Here is a 26,282-nt window from a genome sequence, read left to right on the forward strand (position 1 = left end):
GGCCTGTGTGTGTTATTACTGTGTTACCGGCCTGTGTGTGTTATTACAGTGTTACCGGCCTGTGTGTGTTATTACAGTGTTACCGGCCTGTGTGTGTTATTACAGTGTTACTGGCCTGTGTGTGTTATTACAGTGTTACTGGCCTGTGTGTGTTATTACAGTGTTACTGGCCTGTGTGTGTTATTACAGTGTTACTGGTATGTGTGTTATTACAGTGTTACTGGCCTGTGTGTGTTATTACAGTGTTACTGGACTGTGTGTGTGATTACAGTGTTACTGGCCTGTGTGTGTGATTACAATGTTACTGGTATGTGTGTGTGATTACAGTGTTACTGGCCTGTGTGTGTTTTTACAGTGTTACTGGTATGTGTGTGTTATTACAGTGTTACTGGCCTGTGTGTTATTACAGTGTTACTGGCCTGTGTGTGTTTTACAGTGTTACTGGCCTGTGTGTGTTATTACAGTGTTACTGGCCTGTGTGTGTTATTACAGTGTTACTGGCCTGTGTGTTATTACAGTGTTACTGGCCTGTGTGTGTTATTACAGTGTTACTGGTCTGTGTGTTATTACAGTGTTACTGGTCTGTGTGTTATTACAGTGTTACTGGCCTGTGTGAGTTATTACAGTGCTACTGGCCTGTGTGTGTTATTACAGTGTTACTGGCCTGTGTGTGTTATTACAGTGTTACTGGTCTGTGTGTTATTACAGTGTTACTGGTCTGTGTGTTATTACAGTGTTACTGGCCTGAGTGTGTTATTACAGTGTTACTGGTCTGTGTGTTATTACAGTGCTACTGGCCTGCGTGAGTTATTACAGTGCTACTGGCCTGCGTGTGTTATTACAGTGATACTGGCCTGCGTGTGTTATTACAGTGATACTGGCCTGCGTGTGTTATTACAGTGTTACTGGCCTGCGTGTGTTATTACAGTGTTACTGGTCTGTGTGTGTTATTACAGTGTTACTGGCCTGTGTGTTATTACAGTGATACTGGCCTGCGTGTGTTATTACAGTGTTACTGGCCTGCGTGTGTTATTACAGTGTTACTGGCCTGCGTGTGTTATTACAGTGTTACTGGTCTGTGTGTGTTATTACAGTGTTACTGGCCTGTGTGTTATTACAGTGATACTGGCCTGTGTGTGTTATTACAGTGTTACTGGCCTGTGTGTGTTATCACAGTGTTACTGGTATGTGTGTGTTATCACAGTGTTACTGGTATGTGTGTGTTATCACAGTGTTAGTGGCATGTGTGTGTTATCACAGTGTTACTGGCCTGTGTGTGTTATTACAGTGTTACTGGCCTGTGTGTGTTATTACAGTGTTACTGGTATGTGTGTGTTATTACAGTGTTACTGGCCTGTGTGTTATTACAGTGTTACTGGCCTGTGCGTGTTATTACAGTGTTAATGGTATGTGTGTGTTATTACAGTGATACTGGTCTGTGTGTGTTATTACAGTGTTACTGGCATGTGTGTGTTATTACAGTGTTACTGGCCTGTGTGTGTTATTACAGTGTTACTGGCATGTGTGTGTTATTACAGTGATACTGGTATGTGTGTGTTATTACAGTGTTACTGGCATGTGTGTGTTATTACAGTGTTACTGGCCTGTGTGTGTTATTACAGTGTTACTGGCCTGTGTGTTATTACAGTGTTATTGGTCTGTGTGTTATTACAGTGATACTGGCGTGTGTGTGTTACTACAGTGTTACTGTCCTGTGTGTGTTATTACAGTGATACTGGTATGTGTGTGTTATTACAGTGTTACTGGTATGTGTGTGTTATTAAAGTGTTACTGGCCTGTGTGTGTTATTACAGTGATACTGGTATGTGTGTGTTATTACAGTGTTACTGGCCTGTGTGTGTTATTACAGTGTTATTGGTATGTGTGTGTTATTACAGTGATACTGGTATGTGTGTGTTATTACAGTGTTACTGGTATGTGTGTGTTATTACAGTGATACTGGTCTGTGTGTTATTACAGTGTTACTGGACTGTGTGTGTTATTACAGTGTTACAGGCCTGTGTGTGTTATTACAGTGTTCCCGGCCTGTGTGTGTTATTACAGTGTTACTGGCCTGTGTGTGTTATTACAGTGTTACTGGCCTGTGTGTGTTATTACAGTGTTACTGGCCTGTGTGTGTTATTACAGTGTTACTGGCCTGTGTGTGTTATTACAGTGTTACTGGCCTGTGTGTTATTACAGTGTTACTGGCCTGTGTGTGTTATTACAGTGTTCCCGGCCTGTGTGTGTTATTACTGTGTTACTGGCCTGTGTGTGTTATTACAGTGTTACTGGCCTGTGTGTGTTATTACAGTGTTACTGGCCTGTGTGTTATTACAGTGTTATTGGTCTGTGTGTTATTACAGTGATACTGGCGTGTGTGTGTTATTACAGTGTTACTGGTGTGTGTGTGTTATTACAGTGTTACTGCCGTGTGTGTGTTATTACAGTGTTACTGGCCTGTGTGTGTTATTACAGTGTTACTGGCCTGTGTGTTATTACAGTGTTATTGGTCTGTGTGTTATTACAGTGATACTGGCGTGTGTGTGTTATTACAGTGTTACTGGCGTGTGTGTGTTATTACAGTGTTACTGGTATGTGTGTGTTATTACAGTGATACTGGTCTGTGTGTGTTATTACAGTGATACTGGTATGCGTGTGTTATTACAGTGTTACTGGCCTGCGTGTGTTATTACAGTGATACTGGCCTGCGTGTGTTATTACAGTGTTACTGGCCTGCGTGTGTTATTACAGTGTTACTGGCCTGTGTGTTATTACAGTGTTACTGGTCTGTGTGTGTTATTACAGTGTTACTGGCCTGTGTGTTATTACAGTGATACTGGCCTGTGTGTGTTATTACAGTGATACTGGCCTGTGTGTGTTATTACAGTGTTACTGGCCTGTGTGTGTTCTTACAGTGTTACTGGCCTGTGTGTTCTTACAGTGTTACTGGCCTGTGTGTGTTATTACAGTGTTACTGGCCTGTGTGTTATTACAGTGTTACTGGCCTGTGTGTGTTATTACAGTGTTCCCGGCCTGTGTGTGTTATTACAGTGTTACCGGCCTGTGTGTGTTATTACAGTGTTACTGGCCTGTGTGTGTTATTACAGTGTTCCCGGCCTGTGTGTGTTATTACAGTGATACTGGCCTGTGTGTTTTATTACAGTGTTACTGGCCTGTGTGTGTTATTACAGTGTTACTGGCCTGTGTGTGTTATTACAGTGTTACTGGCCTGTGTGTTATTACAGTGTTACTGGCCTGTGTGTGTTATTACAGTGTTACTGGCCTGTGTGTTATTACAGTGTTACTGGTATGTGTGTGTTATTACAGTGTTACTGGCCTGTGTGTGTTATTACTGTGTTACTGGCCTGTGTGTGTTATTACAGTGTTACTGGCCTGTGTGTGTTATTACAGTGTTACTGGCCTGTGTGTTATTACAGTGTTATTGGTCTGTGTGTTATTACAGTGATACTGGCGTGTGTGTGTTATTACAGTGTTACTGGTGTGTGTGTGTTATTACAGTGTTACTGCCGTGTGTGTGTTATTACAGTGTTACTGGCCTGTGTGTGTTATTACAGTGTTACTGGCCTGTGTGTTATTACAGTGTTATTGGTCTGTGTGTTATTACAGTGATACTGGCGTGTGTGTGTTATTACAGTGTTACTGGCGTGTGTGTGTTATTACAGTGTTACTGGTATGTGTGTGTTATTACAGTGATACTGGTCTGTGTGTGTTATTACAGTGATACTGGTATGCGTGTGTTATTACAGTGTTACTGGCCTGCGTGTGTTATTACAGTGATACTGGCCTGCGTGTGTTATTACAGTGTTACTGGCCTGCGTGTGTTATTACAGTGTTACTGGCCTGTGTGTTATTACAGTGTTACTGGTCTGTGTGTGTTATTACAGTGTTACTGGCCTGTGTGTTATTACAGTGATACTGGCCTGTGTGTGTTATTACAGTGATACTGGCCTGTGTGTGTTATTACAGTGTTACTGGCCTGTGTGTGTTCTTACAGTGTTACTGGCCTGTGTGTTCTTACAGTGTTACTGGCCTGTGTGTGTTATTACAGTGTTACTGGCCTGTGTGTTATTACAGTGTTACTGGCCTGTGTGTGTTATTACAGTGTTCCCGGCCTGTGTGTGTTATTACAGTGTTACCGGCCTGTGTGTGTTATTACAGTGTTACTGGCCTGTGTGTGTTATTACAGTGTTCCCGGCCTGTGTGTGTTATTACAGTGATACTGGCCTGTGTGTTTTATTACAGTGTTACTGGCCTGTGTGTGTTATTACAGTGTTACTGGCCTGTGTGTGTTATTACAGTGTTACTGGCCTGTGTGTTATTACAGTGTTACTGGCCTGTGTGTGTTATTACAGTGTTACTGGCCTGTGTGTTATTACAGTGTTACTGGTATGTGTGTGTTATTACAGTGTTACTGGCCTGTGTGTGTTATTACTGTGTTACTGGCCTGTGTGTGTTATTACAGTGTTACTGGCCTGTGTGTGTTATTACAGTGTTACTGGCCTGTGTGTGTTATTACAGTGTTCCCGGTCTGTGTGTGTTATTACTGTGTTACTGGCCTGTGTGTGTAATTACAGTGTTACTGGCCTGTGTGTGTTATTACAGTGTTACTGGCCTGTGTGTGTTATTACAGTGTTACTGGCCTGTGTGTGTTATTACAGTGTTACTGGCCTGTGTGTTATTACAGTGTTACTGGCCTGTGTGTGTTATTACAGTGTTCCCGGCCTGTGTGTGTTATTACTGTGTTACCGGCCTGTGTGTGTTATTACAGTGTTACCGGCCTGTGTGTGTTATTACAGTGTTACTGGTCTGTGTGTGTTATTACAGTGTTACTGGCCTGTGTGTGTTATTTCAGTGTTCCCGGCCTGTGTGTGTTATTACAGTGTTACTGGCCTGTGTGTGTTATTACAGTGTTACTGGCCTGTGTGTTATTACAGTGTTATTGGTCTGTGTGTTATTACAGTGATACTGGCGTGTGTGTGTTATTACAGTGTTACTGGCCTGTGTGTGTTATTACAGTGTTACTGGCCTGTGTGTGTTATTACAGTGTTACTGGCCTGTGTGTGTTATTACAGTGTTCCCGGCCTGTGTGTGTAATTACAGTGTTACTGGCCTGTGTGTGTTATTACAGTGTTACTGGCCTGTGTGTGTTATTACTGTGTTACTGGCCTGTGTGTGTTATTACAGTGTTACTGGCCTGTGTGTGTTATTACAGTGTTACTGGCCTGTGTGTTATTACAGTGTTACTGGCCTGTGTGTGTTATTACAGTGTTCCCGGCCTGTGTGTGTTATTACTGTGTTACCGGCCTGTGTGTGTTATTACAGTGTTACCGGCCTGTGTGTGTTATTACAGTGTTACCGGCCTGTGTGTGTTATTACAGTGTTACTGGCCTGTGTGTGTTATTACAGTGTTCCCGGCCTGTGTGTGTTATTACAGTGTTCCCGGCCTGTGTGTGTTATTACAGTGTTACTGGCCTGTGTGTGTTATTACAGTGTTACTGGCCTGTGTGTGTTATTACAGTGTTACTGGCCTGTGTGTGTTATTACAGTGTTACTGGCCTGTGTGTGTTATTACAGTGTTACTGGCCTGTGTGTTATTACAGTGTTATTGGTCTGTGTGTTATTACAGTGATACTGGCGTGTGTGTGTTATTACAGTGTTACTGGTGTGTGTGTGTTATTACAGTGTTACTGGTGTGTGTGTGTTATTACAGTGTTACTGGCCTGTGTGTGTTATTACAGTGTTACTGGCCTGTGTGTGTTATTACAGTGTTACTGGCCTGTGTGTGTTATTACAGTGTTACTGGCCTGTGTGTTATTACAGTGTTACTGGCCTGTGTGTGTTATTACAGTGTTCCCGGCCTGTGTGTGTTATTACAGTGTTCCCGGCCTGTGTGTGTTATTACTGTGTTACTGGCCTGTGTGTGTTATTACAGTGTTACTGGCCTGTGTGTGTTATTACAGTGTTACTGGCCTGTGTGTTATTACAGTGTTATTGGTCTGTGTGTTATTACAGTGATACTGGCATGTGTGTGTTATTACAGTGTTACTGGCGTGTGTGTGTTATTACAGTGTTACTGGCCTGTGTGTGTTATTACTGTGTTACTGGCCTGTGTGTGTTATTACAGTGTTACTGGCCTGTGTGTGTTATTACAGTGTTACTGGCCTGTGTGTGTTATTACAGTTTTACTGGCCTGTGTGTTATTACAGTGTTACTGGCCTATGTGTGTTATTACAGTGTTCCCGGCCTGTGTGTGTTATTACTGTGTTACTGGCCTGTGTGTGTTATTACAGTGTTACTGGCCTGTGTGTGTTATTACAGTGTTACTGGCCTGTGTGTTATTACAGTGTTATTGGTCTGTGTGTTATTACAGTGATACTGGCGTGTGTGTGTTATTACAGTGTTACTGGCCTGTGTGTGTTATTACAGTGTTACTGGCCTGTGTGTGTTATTACAGTGTTACTGGCCTGTGTGTGTTATTACAGTGTTACTGGCCTGTGTGTTATTACAGTGTTACTGGCCTGTGTGTGTTAATACAGTGTTCCCGGCCTGTGTGTGTTATTACAGTGTTACTGGCCTGTGTGTGTTATTACAGTGTTACTGGCCTGTGTGTTATTACAGTGTTATTGGTCTGTGTGTTATTACAGTGATACTGGCATGTGTGTGTTATTACAGTGTTACTGGTGTGTGTGTGTTATTACAGTGTTACTGGTGTGTGTGTGTTATTACAGTGTTACTGGCCTGTGTGTGTTATTACAGTGTTACTGGCCTGTGTGTTATTACAGTGTTATTGGTCTGTGTGTTATTACAGTGATACTGGCGTGTGTGTGTTATTACAGTGTTACTGGTGTGTGTGTGTTATTACAGTGTTACTGGCCTGTGTGCGTTATTACAGTGTTACTGGCCTGTGTGTGTTATTACAGTGTTACTGGCCTGTGTGTTATTACAGTGTTATTGGTCTGTGTGTTATTACAGTGATACTGGTGTGTGTGTGTTATTACAGTGTTACTGGTGTGTGTGTGTGTGTTATTACAGTGTTACTGGCCTGTGTGTGTTATTACAGTGTTACTGGCCTGTGTGTGTTATTACAGTGTTACTGGCCTGTGTGTTATTACAGTGTTATTGGTCTGTGTGTTTTTACAGTGATACTGGCGTGTGTGTGTTATTACAGTGTTACTGGCCTGTGTGTGTTATTACAGTGTTACTGGCCTGTGTGTGTTATTACAGTGTTACTGGCCTGTGTGTGTTATTACAGTGATACTGGCGTGTGTGTGTTATTACAGTGTTACTGGCCTGTGTGTGTTATTACAGTGTTACTGGCCTGTGTGTTATTACAGTGTTATTGGTCTGTGTGTTATTACAGTGATACTGGCGTGTGTGTGTTATTACAGTGATACTGGCCTGTGTGTGTTATTACAGTGTTACTGGCCTGTGTGTGTTATTACAGTGTTACTGGCCTGTGTGTTATTACAGTGTTATTGGTCTGTGTGTTATTACAGTGATACTGGCGTGTGTGTGTTATTACAGTGTTACTGGCCTGTGTGTGTTATTACAGTGTTACTGGCCTGTGTGTGTTATTACAGTGTTACTGGCCTGTGTGTGTTATTACAGTGTTACTGGCCTGTGTGTGTTATTACAGTGTTACTGGCCTGTGTGTTATTACAGTGTTATTGGTCTGTGTGTTATTACAGTGATACTGGCGTGTGTGTGTTATTACAGTGATACTGGCCTGTGTGTGTTATTACAGTGTTATTGGTCTGTGTGTTATTACAGTGATACTGGCGTGTGTGTGTTATTACAGTGATACTGGCCTGTGTGTGTTATTACAGTGTTACTGGCCTGCGTGTGTTATTACAGTGTTACTGGCCTGTGTGTTATTACAGTGTTATTGGTCTGTGTGTTATTACAGTGATACTGGCGTGTGTGTGTTATTACAGTGTTACTGGCCTGTGTGTGTTATTACAGTGTTACTGGCCTGTGTGTGTTATTACAGTGTTACTGGCCTGTGTGTGTTATTACAGTGTTACTGGCCTGTGTGTGTTATTACAGTGTTACTGGCCTGTGTGTGTTATTACAGTGTTACTGGTCTGTGTGTTATTACAGTGTTACTGGTGTGTGTGTTATTACAGTGTTACTGGCCTGTGTGTGTTATTACAGTGTTACTGGCCTGTGTGTGTTATTACAGTGTTACTGGCCTGTGTGTGTTATTACAGTGTTACTGGTCTGTGTGTTATTACAGTGATACTGGCGTGTGTGTGTTATTACAGTGATACTGGCGTGTGTGTGTTATTACAGTGTTACTGGCGTGTGTGTGTTATTACAGTGTTACTGGCCTGTGTGTGTTATTACAGTGTTACTGGCCTGTGTGTTATTACAGTGTTATTGGTCTGTGTGTTATTACAGTGATACTGGTGTGTGTGTGTTATTACAGTGTTACTGGTGTGTGTGTGTTATTACAGTGTTACTGACCTGTGTGTGTTATTACAGTGTTACTGGCCTGTGTGTTATTACAGTGATACTGGCCTGTGTGTGTTATTACAGTGTTACTGGCCTGTGTGTGTTATTACAGTGTTACTGGCCTGTGTGTTATTACAGTGTTATTGGTCTGTGTGTTATTACAGTGATACTGGTGTGTGTGTGTTATTACAGTGTTACTGGCGTGTGTGTGTTATTACAGTGTTACTGACCTGTGTGTGTTATTACAGTGTTACTGGCCTGTGTGTTATTACAGTGTTACTGGCCTGTGTGTGTTATTACAGTGTTACTGGCCTGTGTGTGTTATTACAGTGTTACTGGTCTGTGTGTGTTATTACAGTGTTACTGGCCTGTGTGTTATTACAGTGTTACTGGCCTGTGTGTGTTATTACAGTGTTACTGGCCTGTGTGTGTTATTACAGTGTTACTGGCCTGTGTGTTATTACAGTGTTACTGGCCTGTGTGTGTTATTACAGTGTTACTGGCCTGTGTGTGTTATTACAGTGTTACTGACCTGTGTGTGTTATTACAGTGATACTGGCCTGTGTGTGTTATTACAGTGTTACTGGCCTGTGTGTGTTATTACAGTGTTACTGGCCTGTGTGTTATTACAGTGTTATTGGTCTGTGTGTTATTACAGTGATACTGGTGTGTGTGTGTTATTACAGTGTTACTGGTGTGTGTGTGTTATTACAGTGTTACTGACCTGTGTGTGTTATTACAGTGTTACTGGCCTGTGTGTTATTACAGTGTTACTGGCCTGTGTGTGTTATTACAGTGTTACTGGCCTGTGTGTGTTATTACAGTGTTACTGGCCTGTGTGTGTTATTACAGTGTTACTGGCCTGTGTGTGTTATTACAGTGTTACTGGTCTGTGTGTTATTACAGTGTTACTGACCTGTGTGTGTTATTACAGTGTTACTGGTGTGTGTGTTATTACAGTGTTACTGGCCTGTGTGTGTTATTACAGTGTTACTGGTGTGTGTGTTATTACAGTGTTACTGGCCTGTGTGTGTTATTACAGTGTTACTGGTCTGTGTGTTATTACAGTGTTATTGGTCTGTGTGTTATTACAGTGTTACTGGTGTGTGTGTTATTACAGTGTTACTGGCCTGTGTGTGTTATTACAGTGTTACTGGCCTGTGTGTGTTATTACAGTGTTACTGGCCTGTGTGTGTTATTACAGTGTTACTGGCCTGTGTGTGTTATTACAGTGATACTGGCCTGTGTGTGTTATTACAGTGTTACTGGCCTGTGTGTGTTATTACAGTGTTACTGGCCTGTGTGTGTTATTACAGTGTTACTGGCCTGTGTGTTATTACAGTGTTATTGGTCTGTGTGTTATTACAGTGATACTGGCGTGTGTGTGTTATTACAGTGATACTGGCCTGTGTGTGTTATTACAGTGTTACTGGCCTGTGTGTGTTATTACAGTGTTACTGGCCTGTGTGTTATTACAGTGTTATTGGTCTGTGTGTTATTACAGTGATACTGGCGTGTGTGTGTTATTACAGTGTTACTGGCCTGTGTGTGTTATTACAGTGTTACTGGCCTGTGTGTGTTATTACAGTGTTACTGGCCTGTGTGTGTTATTACAGTGTTACTGGTCTGTGTGTTATTACAGTGTTACTGGTGTGTGTGTTATTACAGTGTTACTGGCCTGTGTGTGTTATTACAGTGTTACTGGCCTGTGTGTGTTATTACAGTGTTACTGGTCTGTGTGTTATTACAGTGATACTGGCGTGTGTGTGTTATTACAGTGTTACTGGCGTGTGTGTGTTATTACAGTGTTACTGGCGTGTGTGTGTTATTACAGTGTTACTGGCCTGTGTGTGTTATTACAGTGTTACTGGCCTGTGTGTTATTACAGTGTTATTGGTCTGTGTGTTATTACAGTGATACTGGTGTGTGTGTGTTATTACAGTGTTACTGGTGTGTGTGTGTTATTACAGTGTTACTGACCTGTGTGTGTTATTACAGTGTTACTGGCCTGTGTGTTATTACAGTGATACTGGCCTGTGTGTGTTATTACAGTGTTACTGGCCTGTGTGTGTTATTACAGTGTTACTGGCCTGTGTGTTATTACAGTGTTATTGGTCTGTGTGTTATTACAGTGATACTGGTGTGTGTGTGTTATTACAGTGTTACTGGTGTGTGTGTGTTATTACAGTGTTACTGACCTGTGTGTGTTATTACAGTGTTACTGGCCTGTGTGTTATTACAGTGTTACTGGCCTGTGTGTGTTATTACAGTGTTACTGGCCTGTGTGTGTTATTACAGTGTTACTGGCCTGTGTGTGTTATTACAGTGTTACTGGCCTGTGTGTTATTACAGTGTTACTGGCCTGTGTGTGTTATTACAGTGTTACTGGCCTGTGTGTGTTATTACAGTGTTACTGGCCTGTGTGTTATTACAGTGTTACTGGCCTGTGTGTGTTATTACAGTGTTACTGGCCTGTGTGTGTTATTACAGTGTTACTGGCCTGTGTGTGTTATTACAGTGATACTGGCCTGTGTGTGTTATTACAGTGTTACTGGCCTGTGTGTTATTACAGTGTTATTGGTCTGTGTGTTATTACAGTGATACTGGTGTGTGTGTGTTATTACAGTGTTACTGGTGTGTGTGTGTTATTACAGTGTTACTGACCTGTGTGTGTTATTACAGTGTTACTGGCCTGTGTGTTATTACAGTGTTACTGGCCTGTGTGTGTTATTACAGTGTTACTGGCCTGTGTGTGTTATTACAGTGTTACTGACCTGTGTGTGTTATTACAGTGTTACTGGTGTGTGTGTTATTACAGTGTTACTGGCCTGTGTGTGTTATTACAGTGTTACTGGTCTGTGTGTTATTACAGTGTTACTGGCCTGTGTGTGTTATTACAGTGTTACTGGTCTGTGTGTTATTACAGTGTTACTGGTGTGTGTGTTATTACAGTGTTACTGGCCTGTGTGTGTTATTACAGTGTTACTGGTCTGTGTGTTATTACAGTGTTACTGGCCTGTGTGTGTTATTACAGTGTTACTGGCCTGTGTGTGTTATTACAGTGTTACTGGTCTGTGTGTTATTACAGTGTTACTGGTGTGTGTGTTATTACAGTGTTACTGGCCTGTGTGTGTTATTACAGTGTTACTGGCCTGTGTGTGTTATTACAGTGTTACTGGCCTGTGTGTGTTATTACAGTGTTACTGGCCTGTGTGTGTTATTATAGTGTCACTGATTGTTACATAATTACAGTTCCCTAGCAATAACCGGTTGTTGCTGGGATCACTCCATGGACTTGTCCCTGTGCAGACAGACAACAGTGAATGGCTGAATCAGGCTGCAGTCCCCGCCCAGTGGCCACCCCCCCCTCACCGCCCCTCCCGCCCAGGCCCCGCCCCTTGGTGGCACAGTGAATGGCTGAATCAGGCTGCAGTCCCCGCCCAGTGGCCACCCCCCCCCGTCCCCGCCCCTCCCGCCCAGGCCCCGCCCCTTGGTGGCACAGTGAATGGCTGAATCAGGCTGCAGTCCCCGCCCAGTGGCCACCCCCGTCCCCGCCCCTCCCGCCCAGGCCCCGCCCCTTGGTGGCACAGTGACTGGAGCCGATGACTGTAGGACGGACGCGTCTCAGTCTCCGGGACTCTAGCACCGAGCTGCGGCCATGAGGCTGGGGGCTGCCGCACGGTCCTGAGGGGGCAGCATGGAGGAGAATGCCAATGTGCCGGAGACGGGCACTGACAGCCTCCCAGCACTGACACAGCCCATCAAGCGCCATGCCATCACCGATGACTACAAGGTGTCCAAGCAGGTGCTGGGCCTGGGCATCAACGGGAAAGTGCTGGAGTGTTACCGCAGGGACACCGGGCAGAAGTGTGCGCTGAAGGTAGGTGCCAGCCCGAGGGCCCAGGGAGTGTGCCAGGGCACAGGGTAACCTAGATACACCAGGAAGGCACCATATTCATGGCATAGACAGGGTTATATGATGGGTACAGGGCAGGCATGGCATAGACAGGGTTATATGGTGGGTACAGGTCACGCTTGGCACAGCAAGGGTTATATGGTTGGTACAGGGCAGGCATGGCACAGCCAGGGTTATATGGTGGGTACAGGGCAGGTATGGCACAGCCAGGGTTATATGGTGGGTACAGGGCAGGTATGGCACAGCCAGGGTTATATGGTGGGTACAGAGCAGGTATGGCACAGCCAGGTTATATGGTGGGTACAGGGCAGGCATGGCACAGCCAGGGTTATATGGTGGGTACAGGGCAGGCATGGCACAGCCAGGGTTATATGGTGGGTACAGGGCAGGCATGGCACAGCCAGGGTTATATGGTGGGTACAGGGCAGGCATGGCACAGTCAGGGTTATATGGTGGGTACAGGGCAGATATGGCAGTGCCTGGGTTAAGTAGCTGCGATAAGGAGAAGTGTGTACGAAATGTGCGGGTGAGGGGATGAGGAGGGGCCTTGATGAGGTCACACAATAGACTTGTCAGTAAATCAATCTGTCAGGAATTTGCTATAAAACTAAACACAGACGTTTTATAGTCTAAGACTGAGCTGTCACCTGTATCTCTTCTGAGTCACTCATTCACCAAACACCTATATACTGTGTGTATATATATATATATATATATATATGTGTGTGTGTGTGTGTATATGTACCTATAGCCAGGATTTGTCATGTGTGATGTACAGAAAGTGGGCCTGATTCAGAGCCGCTCGTAAGCGGCCGCTCGTTCGCTTCGAGCGATATTCACACAACTGCGCATGCGTATGGGTTATAATACGCATGCGCGAACCAGTCATTGCGGTCGGAAATTGTGTGCTCGCAAAATAGCGAATGCCTGCTAATTTGACTGACAGATTGAGGCGTTTGTGGGTGGTAACAGGGGAAGGTGCTTGAAAACGGGGAGTGGTGATCCGAACGCAGGCGTGCCAAACGGTCAAAACGGGCGTTTTAAGGGTGTGCATAATTAACAAAGCAGCGTCATTGCCCACGTCACTTGGTTGTCTTTTAGCCTGAACTGCTCGCATGATTGCGGTAGGAAAATGCTACCACAAGCACTGCGAGCAGTTCAGACGCCTTTCGATGTACTCGATTAATCTAATAAATAGCGGAGATGACGTAGGATGCGAACGGCCAGGGGGAGTTTTTAAAAAAATAGCGAGCGCATGTTTTGTTCGCTCGTTCAGACATAGAGGCGTCAACAGACCGCAAAGAGCGAGCGCTCAATTTAAATATCCGGCCCCTTTTTCTGAATGAGCGAGCGCAAATAGCGTCCGGCTCTGCATCAGGCCCTGTGTTACTTAGTGTCACAGTGTAGGTTGTACAGGTAGCAATGTAACATCTGTAAGGGAGAATATAACTTATATACCAGGGCGCCTCATATCTATCATATATACAGTATATACAGGCTTGTCTCACAACTGAGGATATGTCATATCAGTGAGATTATGAGGGAGATTGAGAAGGTGACAGGGATTATCTTGCTCTGCCGTATATATATATATATATATATACATATATATATATATATATATATATATATATATATGTGTGTGTGTATGTGTATATATATATGTAGGGTGGGGGGACCATCTGCGTTATGTATCGCCATGGTTACGTATCTAATGGGTGGGGGGCTAGGGAGTCTGTATCACAGCAGCATTTGTACGGCCGCAGCGAGTCCTGTGCTGGTAATGATACCTCAGGATAAGATAGAGGTCCTTATTCAGAGGTGGACGCCAATGGCGCTGTAATTACGATCCCGTACACAGCGGTTGTGCAAATGTTGCAGCCTCTGGGATTTGTATTAGCACGCCCGCTAGCGGCATCTCAAGTCCGCCGTACACAGATGCACCATGGGTCGCACGTTGGTCACTGCATCGATGTTCTGAGTAACCATATGGTCGCTGAGAATTTCCATTGGAAGCCATCAGAGCCTTAACCACTGCGCACAAGGTCGTAGGCACAGACGCCTCCAAAATGGGCGCTACACGTCTGCGTTTGAGTAGCCACAACCCCGTTACCTCCCACAAACGCTCCCTCACTGCCATTTATTCCGTCTAAGGCCTGATTCAGACCCGGACGCTATGCTGCGCTCGCTCGCATCGAGCGACTTTTCGCAATCTGCGCATGTGTATGAGTCGCAGTGCGCGTGCGCGAACCAGCCATTGCGATGGGAAAGTGCTCGCCCGTAGCCCACAGTCGGGCCGCTATTTTGAGTGACAGATAGTGCCGTTTGTGGGTGGTAACAGGGGAGGGTGCTTGAAAACGGGGGTGTGGATGTGCGAACACAGGCGTGTCCGACCGTCAGAACGGCGTTTAATGGGTGTGCATAATTAGCAAAGTAGCGACATTACACACGTGACTGGGTTGTATTTTAGCCTGAACTGCTCGCAATGTTGTGGTGGGAAAAGGCTACCACAAGCGCTGCAAGCAGCTCCGATGGCTCTCCATGTTCCCGATTAATCCTACAACTGCCGGAGATGACGTGTGTTGCGAGTGGCAAAGGGGTGTCTTCATACAGGTGCGAGCGCATAGTGCGGCCGCTCGCTATTACTTAGTGGGCGGCTTTACGCGACGCAGTGCAAGCACATGATTTAAATAGCCGGCCCCTTTTAGCCAGCGAGCAGCCGCAAATAGCGTCCGGGTCTGAATCGGCTCCTAAGTCCTCAATGCAACCGCCTATATTAATGAAAAATGACCTTGCTTCCATCACTGAATCAGGCTCAGAGGCGATGGTGGTGGCGATGTCGAAGGTACGTGGCCAATTCTTTCGGTCTGCACTTGCGCCAGCGCCGTGCTGCGCTTGCGTGCCGCCGGAAGATGCAGTCCAATTTTGGACGTAAGCTGGGAATTTCTGTGGGCGTGTCTGAGAGGTCACATGGGGGTGAATAGCCTGACGCGGGTGTTTCACTGACAGTGACGCCGCCTGAAGACACAATTGCACTGACACAGGACGCCATGATGAAATGGCGAATTTGCACCTGCGATAGGGCTGATGCAAGCCACCATATTGCAACCGATGGTGCGTCTAAATATAAAACGATACAGAATCGGTTGCGGCATTAGCAGAAAGATGCAGACGGTGTTGCGGGAAAAGACGAGGCCGCATCGGTATGCAGCGCAGAATCCGTCCCGGAAAGAGAAGACTGAGAAGAAAAAACTATTTTATTTCATCGATAAATTTTTTTTCTCCGCCCTGTAACCGCCATATTTACTAAAAAGTGATACGCAGCTTTTCTTTCACCTCCTGTCGCTGATTTACTACTAAAACATCCTAGAGCCTGTAAGAGTCAGCGTGTGCCCGGCAATCGCGCCAACTGTACGCACTGCAGGATCCGGTGTACGACCGCGCAATATATAACGTCCCATGCTGCATTTAGCAGCATGACGTCATTCATTGCATCGTCCCACCTGCTGTGCATCACAGTAGATGCGACGATCCGCTGAATGACCGCCGTCCGCGCGCTTTTGGGGGTACACACTGCGATCCGCACGATTCATCGTTCTAACTGACAATGGAATGCTATACCGTAAGACGGATCGCATAATGTGTACCCAGCCTATGAGCGGGATATGTCACCCATCCAGACAGATTACGCAGGCGTAGCGTTACTGAGAGCCCTGACGTCCACTTGTAAACAAAGAAATAAACAAATATATGAAAACATTTTAATATTGTTCCCAGTTGAAAAAAGTGAATAATAGTAACTTTATGAGCTACGCAGTACCCCTGAGATGTAGCCGGCAGGAGCGCGGCAGCTCATTACCATGAATTATAGGATAATATAATGGCTGCTGCCGCTATGTGGGGTCACCAGTGCTCTATCATTTCCTATGTTCCCTCTCACCTATTAATGCACCCGATACAGTGATGGATACATTTCCGATGTTTATGCAGTTAATCGATTATCTGTGATCTGCGCACGCAGTTTAATTACCGTTGTATAAGGTCATTGACAGAAAGGGACCATTTGAGTGTGGCAATGGGGGGGAGGGTCGCGCCATGTCTCAGCCTGTGACCGCGATTCCATACGCAGTAAAGATGGCTCTGGCGGCTCAGTACACCCGCCATTCTGCGTAACCATGGGGTTACTAAGAGGGCCGATGATCGATGGATCTGCGTGTTTTGCGGAGCTGCCGGTGGCTTTGACATTTGTATATTTTTGTACAAACTTGCAGCCGGTGTGTCATTAGCGCACATCTGTGAATCAGGCCCAATATCAGCGCATCTCACTTGGAGTATTTGGCGCCCATGTGTACAGAGTATCTTGTCTGAATTTGCGCTGCTCATACTCAGCAAAAATGTCGAACGCAAATACAGGCAATGCAGAGTCAGACGCATATTTATCACATCTGCATGTACGATTGAAGAGTCAGAACACAACTGTGACAGGGCGCTATCGTGGCACCATTCAGTGAGGGCGTATTCACACAAATGCGCTATGCAGCCCCCCACTCACTGCTTATAATGACTTGTAGTAAACCAGGTGCTATGCTAGAGACACACGTGGCACCATCTCCATATGTGTGTAATATATGCCACTCGCACGTGGCACCATCTCCATATGTGTGTGATATACGCCACTCGCACGTGGCACCATCTCCATATGTGTGTAATATACGCCACTCGCACGTGGCACCATCTCCATATGTGTGTAATATACGCCACTTGCACGTGGCTCCATCTCCATATGTGTATAATACACACCACACAAACGTGGTTCCATCTCCATATGTGTATAATATACACCACACGAATGTGGCTGCATCTTCATATGTGTATAATACACACCACACAAACGTGGTTCCATCTCCATATGTGTGTAATACACACCACACAAACGTGGCTCCATCTCCATATGTGTATAATACACACCACACAAACGTGGTTCCATCTCCATATGTGTGTAATACACACCACACAAACGTGGCTCCATCTCCATATGTGTATAATATACACCACACAAACATGGTTCCATCTCCATATGTGTGTAATACACACCACACAAACATGGCTCCATCTCCATATGTGTATAATATACACCACACAAACGTGGCTCCATCTCCATATGTGTATAATACACACCACACAAACGTGGTTCCATCTCCATATGTGTGTAATACACACCACACAAACGTGGCTCCATCTCCATATGTGTATAATATACACCACACAAACATGGTTCCATCTCCATATGTGTATAATACACACCACACAAACGTGGTTCCATCTCCATATGTGTGTAATACACACCACACAAACGTGGCTCCATCTCCATATGTGTGTAATATACGCCACACAAACGTGGCTGCATCTTCATATGCGTGTAATACAGTGTATCCGGAAAGTATTCACAACGCTTCACTTTTTCCACATTTTGTTATGTTACAGTCTGGAATAAATTCATTTTTGTCCTCAAAATTCTACACACAATACCCCATAATGACAACGTGTAAAAAGTTTTTTTGAGATTTTTGCAAATTGAATTAAAAAAAAAAAAACAATAAAGGTACATACACACACAACTATCTTTTGAACGATTATCGAAAATGATATAGTTTATCGTTCAATCGTTGAAAAAATCGTTCACTTTCTGAGTTAAAACAATGAACGATTATCGTTCATGCGTGTTCACGTTTGTAGTTTGTAGTTCAGTCAGACTGACCAACTCAACGATTTTCAGTAAGGGAATATGCAAAAATTGTTTGTAGTTAAAAAAAAATCGTTCATTACATTTAGTAATTGAACGATTTTAGTAAACGATTTTCGTTCATTTTTCCCTTGAAAAAATGAACGAAAATCGTTTACTAAAATCGTTCATTTACTAAATCATTGTGTGTGTATGCAGCTTAAGAAATCACAGGTACATAAGTATTCACAGCCTTTGCCATGAAGCTCAAAATTGAGCTCAGGTGCATCTTGTTTCCACTGTTCATCCTTGAGATGTTCCTACAGGTTAATTGGAGTCCACCTGTGGTAAATTCAGTTGATTGGACATGATTTTGAAAGCATACACCTGTCTATATCAGGTCCCACACTTGACAGTGCATGTCAGAGCACAAACCAAGTATGAGGTCCAAGGAATTGTCTGTAGACCTCTAAGACAGGATTGTCTCGAGGCACAAATCTGGGGAAGGGTATAGAAAAATATCTGCTGCATTGAAGGTCTCAATGAGCCCAGTGGCCTCCATCATCTGTAAATGGAAGAAGTTAGGAACCACCAGGCCTCTTCCTAGAGCTGGCTGGCCGTCTAAACTGAGCGAGCGGGGGAGAAGGGCCCTAGTCAGGGAGGTGACCAAGAACCTGATGGTCACTCTGTCAGAGCTACAGCATTCCTCTGTGGAGAGAGGAGAACCTTCAAGAAGGACAACCATCTTTGCAGCAATCCACCAATCAGGCCTGTATGGCAAAGTGGCCAGACGGAAGCCACTCCTTAGTAAAAAGCACATGGCAGCCCACCTGGAGTTTTCCAAAATACACCTGAAGGACTCTCAGACCATGAGAATCAAAAAGAAAAGAACTCTCTGGCGTGAATGCCAGGCGTTATGTAGGTAGCAAACCAGGCACCGCTCATCACCAGGCCAATACCATCCCTACAGTGAAGCATGGTGGTGGCAGCATCATGCTGTGGTGATGTTTTTCAGCGGCAGGAACTGGGAGACTAGTCAGGATAGAGGGAAAGATAAATGCAGCAATGTACAGAGACATCCTGGATGATAACCTGCTCCAGAGCGCTCTTGACCTCAGACTGGGCCGACTGTTCATCTTTCAGCAGGACAACGACCCTAAGTACACAGCCAACATATCAAAGGGGTGGCTTCAGGACAACTCTGTGAATGTCCTTGAGTGGCCCAGCCAGAGCCCAGACTTGAATCCGATTGAACATCTCTGGAGAGATCTGAAAATGGCCGTGCACCGACGCTTCCCATCCAACCTGATGGAGCTTGAGAGGTGCTGCAAAGAGGAATGGGTGAAACTGCCCAAAGATAGGTGTGCCGAGCTTGTGGCATCATATTCAAAAAGACTTGAGGCTGTAATTGCTGTCAAAGGTGCATCAACAAAGTATTGAGCAAAGGCTGTGACTACTTATGTACATGTGATTTCGTAGTTTTTTTTTAATTTTTATTAAATTTGCAAAAATCTCAAAAAAACTTTTTACACGTTGTCATTATGGGGTATTGTGTGTAGAATTTTGGGGACAAAAATTTATTTATTCCATTTTGGAATAAGGCAGTAACATAACAAAATGTGGAAAAAGTGAAGCGTTGTGAATACTTTCCGGATGCACTGTATATGCCACAAGTGGCTCCATCTCCATATGTGTGTTATATATTCCACATGTGGCTCCTTCTCCATCTGTGTGTAATATGAGCCACATGTGGCTCCATCTCCATATGTGTGTTATATACTCCACATGTGGCTGCATCTCCATATGTGTATTATATATGCCACATGTGGCGCCATCTCCATAAATGTGTTAAATATGCCACATGTATCTGCATCTACAGATGTGTATAATATACACCACACGCACGTGGCTCAATCTCCATATGTGTGTTATATACTCCACATGTGGCTGCATCTCCATATGTGTGTTATATATGCCACACGTGGCTGCATCTCCAGATGTGTGGAATATATGCCACATGTGGCTCCATCTCCAGATGTGTGTAATATATGCCACATGTGGCTCCATCTCCATATGTGTGCTATATATGCCACATGTGGCTCCATCTCCATATGTGTGTTATATATGCCACATGTGGCTCCATCTCCATATGTGTTATATATGCTACATGTGGCTCCATCTCCATATGTGTGTTATATATGCCACATGTGGCTCCATCTCCATATGTGTGTTATATATGCCACATGTGGCTCCATCTCCATATGTGTGTTATATATGCCACATGTGGCTCCATCTCCATATGTGTGTAATATATGCCACATGTGGCTGCATCTCCACATGTGTGTTATATATGCCACATGTGGCTCCATCTCCACATGTGTGTAATATATGCCACATGTGGCTCCATCTCCATATGTGTGTTATATATGCCAAATGTGGCTCCATCTCCATATGTGTGTTATATATGCCACATGTGGCTCCATCTCCATATGTGTGTAATATATGCCACATGTGGCTCCATCTCCATATGTGTGTTATATATGCCACATGTGGCTCCATCTCCATATGTGTGTTATATATGCCACATGTGGCTCCATATGTGTGTAATATATGCCACATGTGGCTGCATCTCCACATGTGTGTTATATATGCCACATGTGGCTGCATCTCCACATGTGTGTTATATATGCCACATGTGGCTCCATCTCCAAATGTGTGTTATATATATGCCACATGTGGCTGCATCTCCAAATGTGTGTTATATATATGCCACATGTGGCTGCATCTCCAAATGTGTGTTATATATATGCCACATGTGGCTGCATCTCCATATGTGTGTTATATATGCCACATGTGGCTGCATCTCCATATGTGTGTTATATATGCCACATGTGGCTGCATCTCCATATGTGTGTTATATATGCCACATGTGGCTGCATCTCCATATGTGTGTTATATATGCCACATGTGGCTGCATCTCCATATGTGTGTGATATATACCACACGTGGCTGCATCTCCATATGTGTGTAATATATGCCACATGCGGCTCCATCTCCATATGTGTGTATTATATGCTCATTTTCCGGGCACGTTTATTTTGAGCAGTGTCACCCGATTTACTGCCAACTCTGCATCGTCTCTGTGATCAGATCCTCAGTATCTCATTATGGCACAAGCTGCTCAGCACAGAGATATCAGATGGGAGCGGGAATAGGAACACTCTGCTTCTGCACAGCGGCAGCGATAGAGGGGGCGCCGCTCCTTCCTGCACTCTGATTGGTGAATGACCATCCACCAATCAGTGTGCTGCTATGTCTGCATATTGTATGGCGGGTACAGCTCGCTGCCCAGAGTTTATGGGGCCTATTTATCACCCGATATCAGGAGATACCCACAAATATGAGTTATCTACCAGATGTACTATGTAGGGATCACACCGTAGATATCTGCCGCTGTCCTCCATGTCCTCCAGCAGCAGCCCGCAGAGGTTCCTATAGGGGACACAACGCTTTCAGATGTACTAAGCTTGGGCGCCGCAGCTGACGCCGTCTGTAGATAGTGTCGTTGTGCTGCAGCCTATGGGCTACATATCGCTAAACGTACGGGAAAGGGTCCCGGAGGAACGCGTGGTCTGTAGTCCCCGCACGTCCTGGAGTCTCGGCACAGAGATCTCTGACGCGGTCACTTCACTCCGAACACATCGCAGGATGCGCTCATTTCAGAGCCCCTGTCTCTGTGGGTGCTATTTAATACATCCCCGCGCTATGATTACATACCGCAATGCGACCATGGGCGCTAATATCGAGTGTGCGATTATTGATAAATGGGCCCCTACATCACAACCAGAGCGGCCTGGCGCGATCGTCGCAGTTGCATGTATGTGATGTGTGGCGGCAGATAGCCTGTCCCTAGGATCGTCGTCCTCTGGATACGCCGCCGCTCACAGATATAACCGGGCAGCTTTATTTATACGCTGCGAGTTGGAGTTCAGTCAGGAGACGCCACCTCTCTCTGTCCGCACATTTTACATTCACGTCCCCCGAAACGCAGCGTGGTTTTACCGAGGTGCAAAGTGTTACCTTGTAGATGGATATACTGGAGACGAGAGACATTATCTGATTATAAATTACACCTGGTAACAATAGCGGATGAGGGAAGTAAGTACAATGGCCAGGGATCGGGAGAACGGAACTTAAGACAGAAGCTGCATACATACACAACGATTTTTTTAATGATTATCGTTAAACGATATCGTTTAACGATAATTGATGGCAAAAATCGTTCACTTTCTGAGTCAAACGATGAACGATTATTGTTCATGCGCGTTCACGTTTGTAGTTTGTCGTTCAGTCAGACTTGTCAACTCAACGATTTTCATTAAGGGAATATGCAAAAATCGTTTGTAGTTCATAAAAATCGTTCATGACATTTAGTAAATGAACAACTTTAGTAAACGATTTTAGTAAATTTTTTAATGGGAAAAAATCGTTTACTCAAATCGTTCATTAAAAAAATCGTTGTGTGTGTATGCAGCTAGACACTTACATTTCTCCTGTGAAACTACAAGTCCCAGCACTGCCTTCGTGCCAACCGGGGGAGATACTCGGTATACAGCGTGCGGCACTCTGTTATCTCATACCGTACGGCGCCTGCAGTACACTCTATACTACATGTCACCGGTGTAACTATCAGTCATACATGGGGTTATCAGCCCGTGGTTACACGTCTGTCTGCGGCTGAGTCAGTGTGGGCGGAAGGTGAGGTATTGTCATTGCGGGTGTGTTACACAGGACCCATGGGTGTGTTACACGCCTGCTCTGGAATGTGTCTCCATAAGGATGGCAGCTGGGATCCCAGCAGGCCTCACACCGGTCGTTAGGGCGCGGTTATTATGAACAAGCGGCAATTATTTGGTGTAGGAGGATTAATGCAGAATAATACAGCTCTGTACAAAGAGAAACATTCCTGGATTATATAATGCTAGTAATATAATACATCCGTGTAACTGTGCTCAGGCCATGGAGAGACATTTGGGTAATTGATTCTATACATTTTGCTGCATCCCCAATACCGGCCGCCTGAGTGAATTTATAACGCCCGTTGTGGCGTGTAACCACAGCAAATGTATAATAGCGTACTATAGTAACAGCGGCATGTATAGTGTACGTCACAGACATAGACACGAGCCAGAGATACCATTCTATACAAAGTGCATGTAATGCTCTGTGACAGGAATATGATCTTCCGCGTGTGACAGGTGATATAAGAGGTGTAAATAATGGTCAGAATTGACGTTTTCCAGTGTTTCATGCCCAGTGTTCAATACTTACTGGCTGGCAGGACATGCTGGTACCTGTAGTTCCCTAATAACTGGAGGTTGCCTGCGGTATACTGGCTTATGGGGGTTTATGTAATAGGGCACAGGTTACGAAACGCAGTGTTATCCCGGCTGCAGATTTAATGCAGCAATAAGTTGAAAGGCAAAACCAGGCTGTAGCTGAGGTCTCTGAAATTGCGCTGTTCTAAAGAACTGGGGCCCTATTACATAAACCGCAGTGACGTCATTTATCAGAGCTTTGTTTATCTTATCTATCCGTGGCCAATATATGGGGGAATGATCCACCGTAGTTTTTGTGAAGGGGGCTGTTTGCCAATGATGGGGAATTATTTTGTTATAGTGTTATAGGCTGAGACATTTTTTTTTCATAAGAATGTAGCCTGGTAATTCACCAGGGACTAGTGACATCACTGAGGTATGAGGCACTATGTGACTGCAGTCTGTCCATTCACCAGGGACTAGTGACATCATTGAGGTATGAGGCACTGTGTGACTGCAGTCTGTCCATTCACCAGGGACTAGTGACATCACTGAGGTATGAGGCACTATGTGACTGCAGTCTGTCCATTCACCAGGGACTAGTGACATCACTGAGGTATGAGGCACTATGTGACTGCAGTCTGTCCATTCACCAGGGACTAGTGACATCACTGAGGTATGAGGCACTGTGTGACTGCAGTCTGTCCATTCACCAGGGACTAGTGACATCACTGAGGTATGAGGCACTATGTGACTGCAGTCTGTACATTCACCAGGGACTAGTGACATCACTGAGGTATGAGGCACTGTGTGACTGCCATCTGTCCATTCACCAGGGACTAGTGACATCACTGAGGTCTGATGCACTGTGTGACTGCCATCTGTCCATTCACCAGGGACTAGTGACATCACTGAGGTCCGAGGCACTGTGTGACTGCCATCTGTCCATACACCAGGTATATAGTGTCATGAAGTTTATCTTCCTTCATAAGCTGCACTGATAGGCTGCAGTCACATAGTGCCTCACACCATGGGAATGGCCTTAGGACCTCATTCAGAGCCCCTCGCTGCTGGCGGGCGCTCGCTCTGAATGTGGGCGTTTTTTTCTTGTTCTCTGGCCCCTCGCAAAGCTGTGGGAGACCACCCACAGCTTGTGCGAGCGGCCAGGAGACCGTCGCGATAATTGCGACCATCAGGCTTGTGACGAGACCCTGGGGTAGGGTCTAGGCTGCCCGAGTGGGCTTCCTGCTCTAATAGAGCAGGAAGTCCACTACTGACATCACTAGTGATGTAAGCAACCCCTCCCACAAACGCCAGGCGTTCCTAAGGGAACACCTGCGTTTGGCCGGCCACCCCCCCTACCCGCCCACAAAACGGGGTCGACTGCCACCCCGTCTTGTTGCGAGCCACCTAGCGACTGAACTTCAGTCGCTCAGCGGGGCTTGCGCACGCCGGACGCAGGGGCATGCGCTGGGCATTAACATCAAACCGCTTGCGAGCGGCTCTGAATCGGACCCTTAATTTCTAGTGGATTCATGTGCTGCAGTTAGGAAGTGTTTAGTCATGACACTAGTCCCTATTAAATTGATAAGATGCACTGATAGGCGCTGCCGTCAGGAAGTGCCTCATATCTCTGTTATGTTATTAGTGAATTGATAGGCGCTGCCGTCAGGAAGTGCCTCATATCTCTTATGTTATTAGTGAATTGATAGGCGCTGCCGTCAGGAAGTGCCTCATGTCTCAGTGATGTTATTAGTGAATTGATAGGCGCTGCAGTCAGGAAGTGCCTCATGCCTCAGTAATGGTCCTTGTGAAATGATAGGTTACTGTCAGGAAGTGCCTCATGCCTCAGTAATGGTCCTTGTGAATTGATAGGGTACAGACAGGAAGTGCCTCATGCCTCAGTAATGGTCCTTGTGAAATTATAGGTTACTGTCAGGAAGTGCCGCATGCCTCAGTAATGGTCCTTGTGAATTGATAGGGTACAGACAGGAAGTGTCTCATGCCTCAGTAATGGTCCTTGTGAAATGATAGGCTGCTGTCAGGAAGTGCCTCATGCCTCAGTAGTGGTCCTTGTGAATTGATAAGGTACAGACAGGAAGTGCTTCAGATTGATAGACAGCTGTCAGAAAGGGCCTCATGCCTCAATGATGTTCCTAGTGAATTGATGGTCTTCAGTCAGGAAGTGCCTCATGCCTCAGTGATGTTCCTTATGAGTTGATAGGGTAGTGTCAGGAAGTGCTTCAGTTGTCACTAGTTCCTAGTGAATTGATAGGCTGCTGTCAGGAAGTGCCGCATGCCTCAGTAATGGTCCTTGTGAAATGATAGGCTGCTGTCAGGAAGTGCCTCATGCCTCAGTAATGGTCCTTGCGAAATGATAGGGTACAGACAGGAAGTGCTGCATGCCTCAGTAATGGTCCTTGTGAATTGATAGGGTACAGACAGGAAGTGCCTCATGCCTCAGTAATGGTCCTTGTGAAATGATAGGCTGCTGTCAGGAAGTGCCTCATGCCTCAGTAATGGTCCTTGTGAATCGATAGGGTACAGACAGGAAGTGCCTCATGCCTCAGTAATGTTCCTTGTGAAATGATAGGCTGCTGTCAGGAAGTGCCTCATGCCTCAGTAATGGTCCTTGTGAATTGATAGGGTACAGACAGGAAGTGCTTCAGATTGATAGACAGCTGTCAGAAAGGGCCTCATGCCTCAATGATGTTCCTAGTGAATTGATGGTCTTCAGTCAGGAAGTGCCTCGTGTCTCAGTGACATGAATTTGGCTCCCCCACCTGTACAGGTAATGGGTGCACTGTAATAACTTCCTAATCTGTGTCCTAGTTGGAGAAGGGGGCTG

The 26,282-nt window shown here is 45.1% G+C and overlaps 1 protein-coding gene across 1 annotated transcript in view; it reads left to right on the forward strand.

Moving 5' to 3' along the window:
- The first annotated feature begins 12,050 nt into the window (after nucleotides 1-12,050).
- MAPKAPK3 (MAPK activated protein kinase 3) overlaps nucleotides 12,051-26,282 on the forward strand; it is a 71,245-nt gene continuing 57,013 nt past the window's right edge. The window contains exon 1 of the mRNA XM_088461429.1: nucleotides 12,051-12,358. Within this exon, the coding sequence (XP_088317555.1) occupies nucleotides 12,176-12,358 (183 nt within the window). The 5' untranslated portion in view covers nucleotides 12,051-12,175. The remainder of the gene's footprint in view (nucleotides 12,359-26,282) is intronic.

Source organism: Taudactylus pleione, unplaced genomic scaffold (genome assembly GCF_031769625.1).
Source record: "Taudactylus pleione unplaced genomic scaffold, aTauple2 ptg001046l, whole genome shotgun sequence".
Taxonomy (NCBI): Eukaryota; Metazoa; Chordata; class Amphibia; order Anura; family Myobatrachidae; genus Taudactylus; species Taudactylus pleione.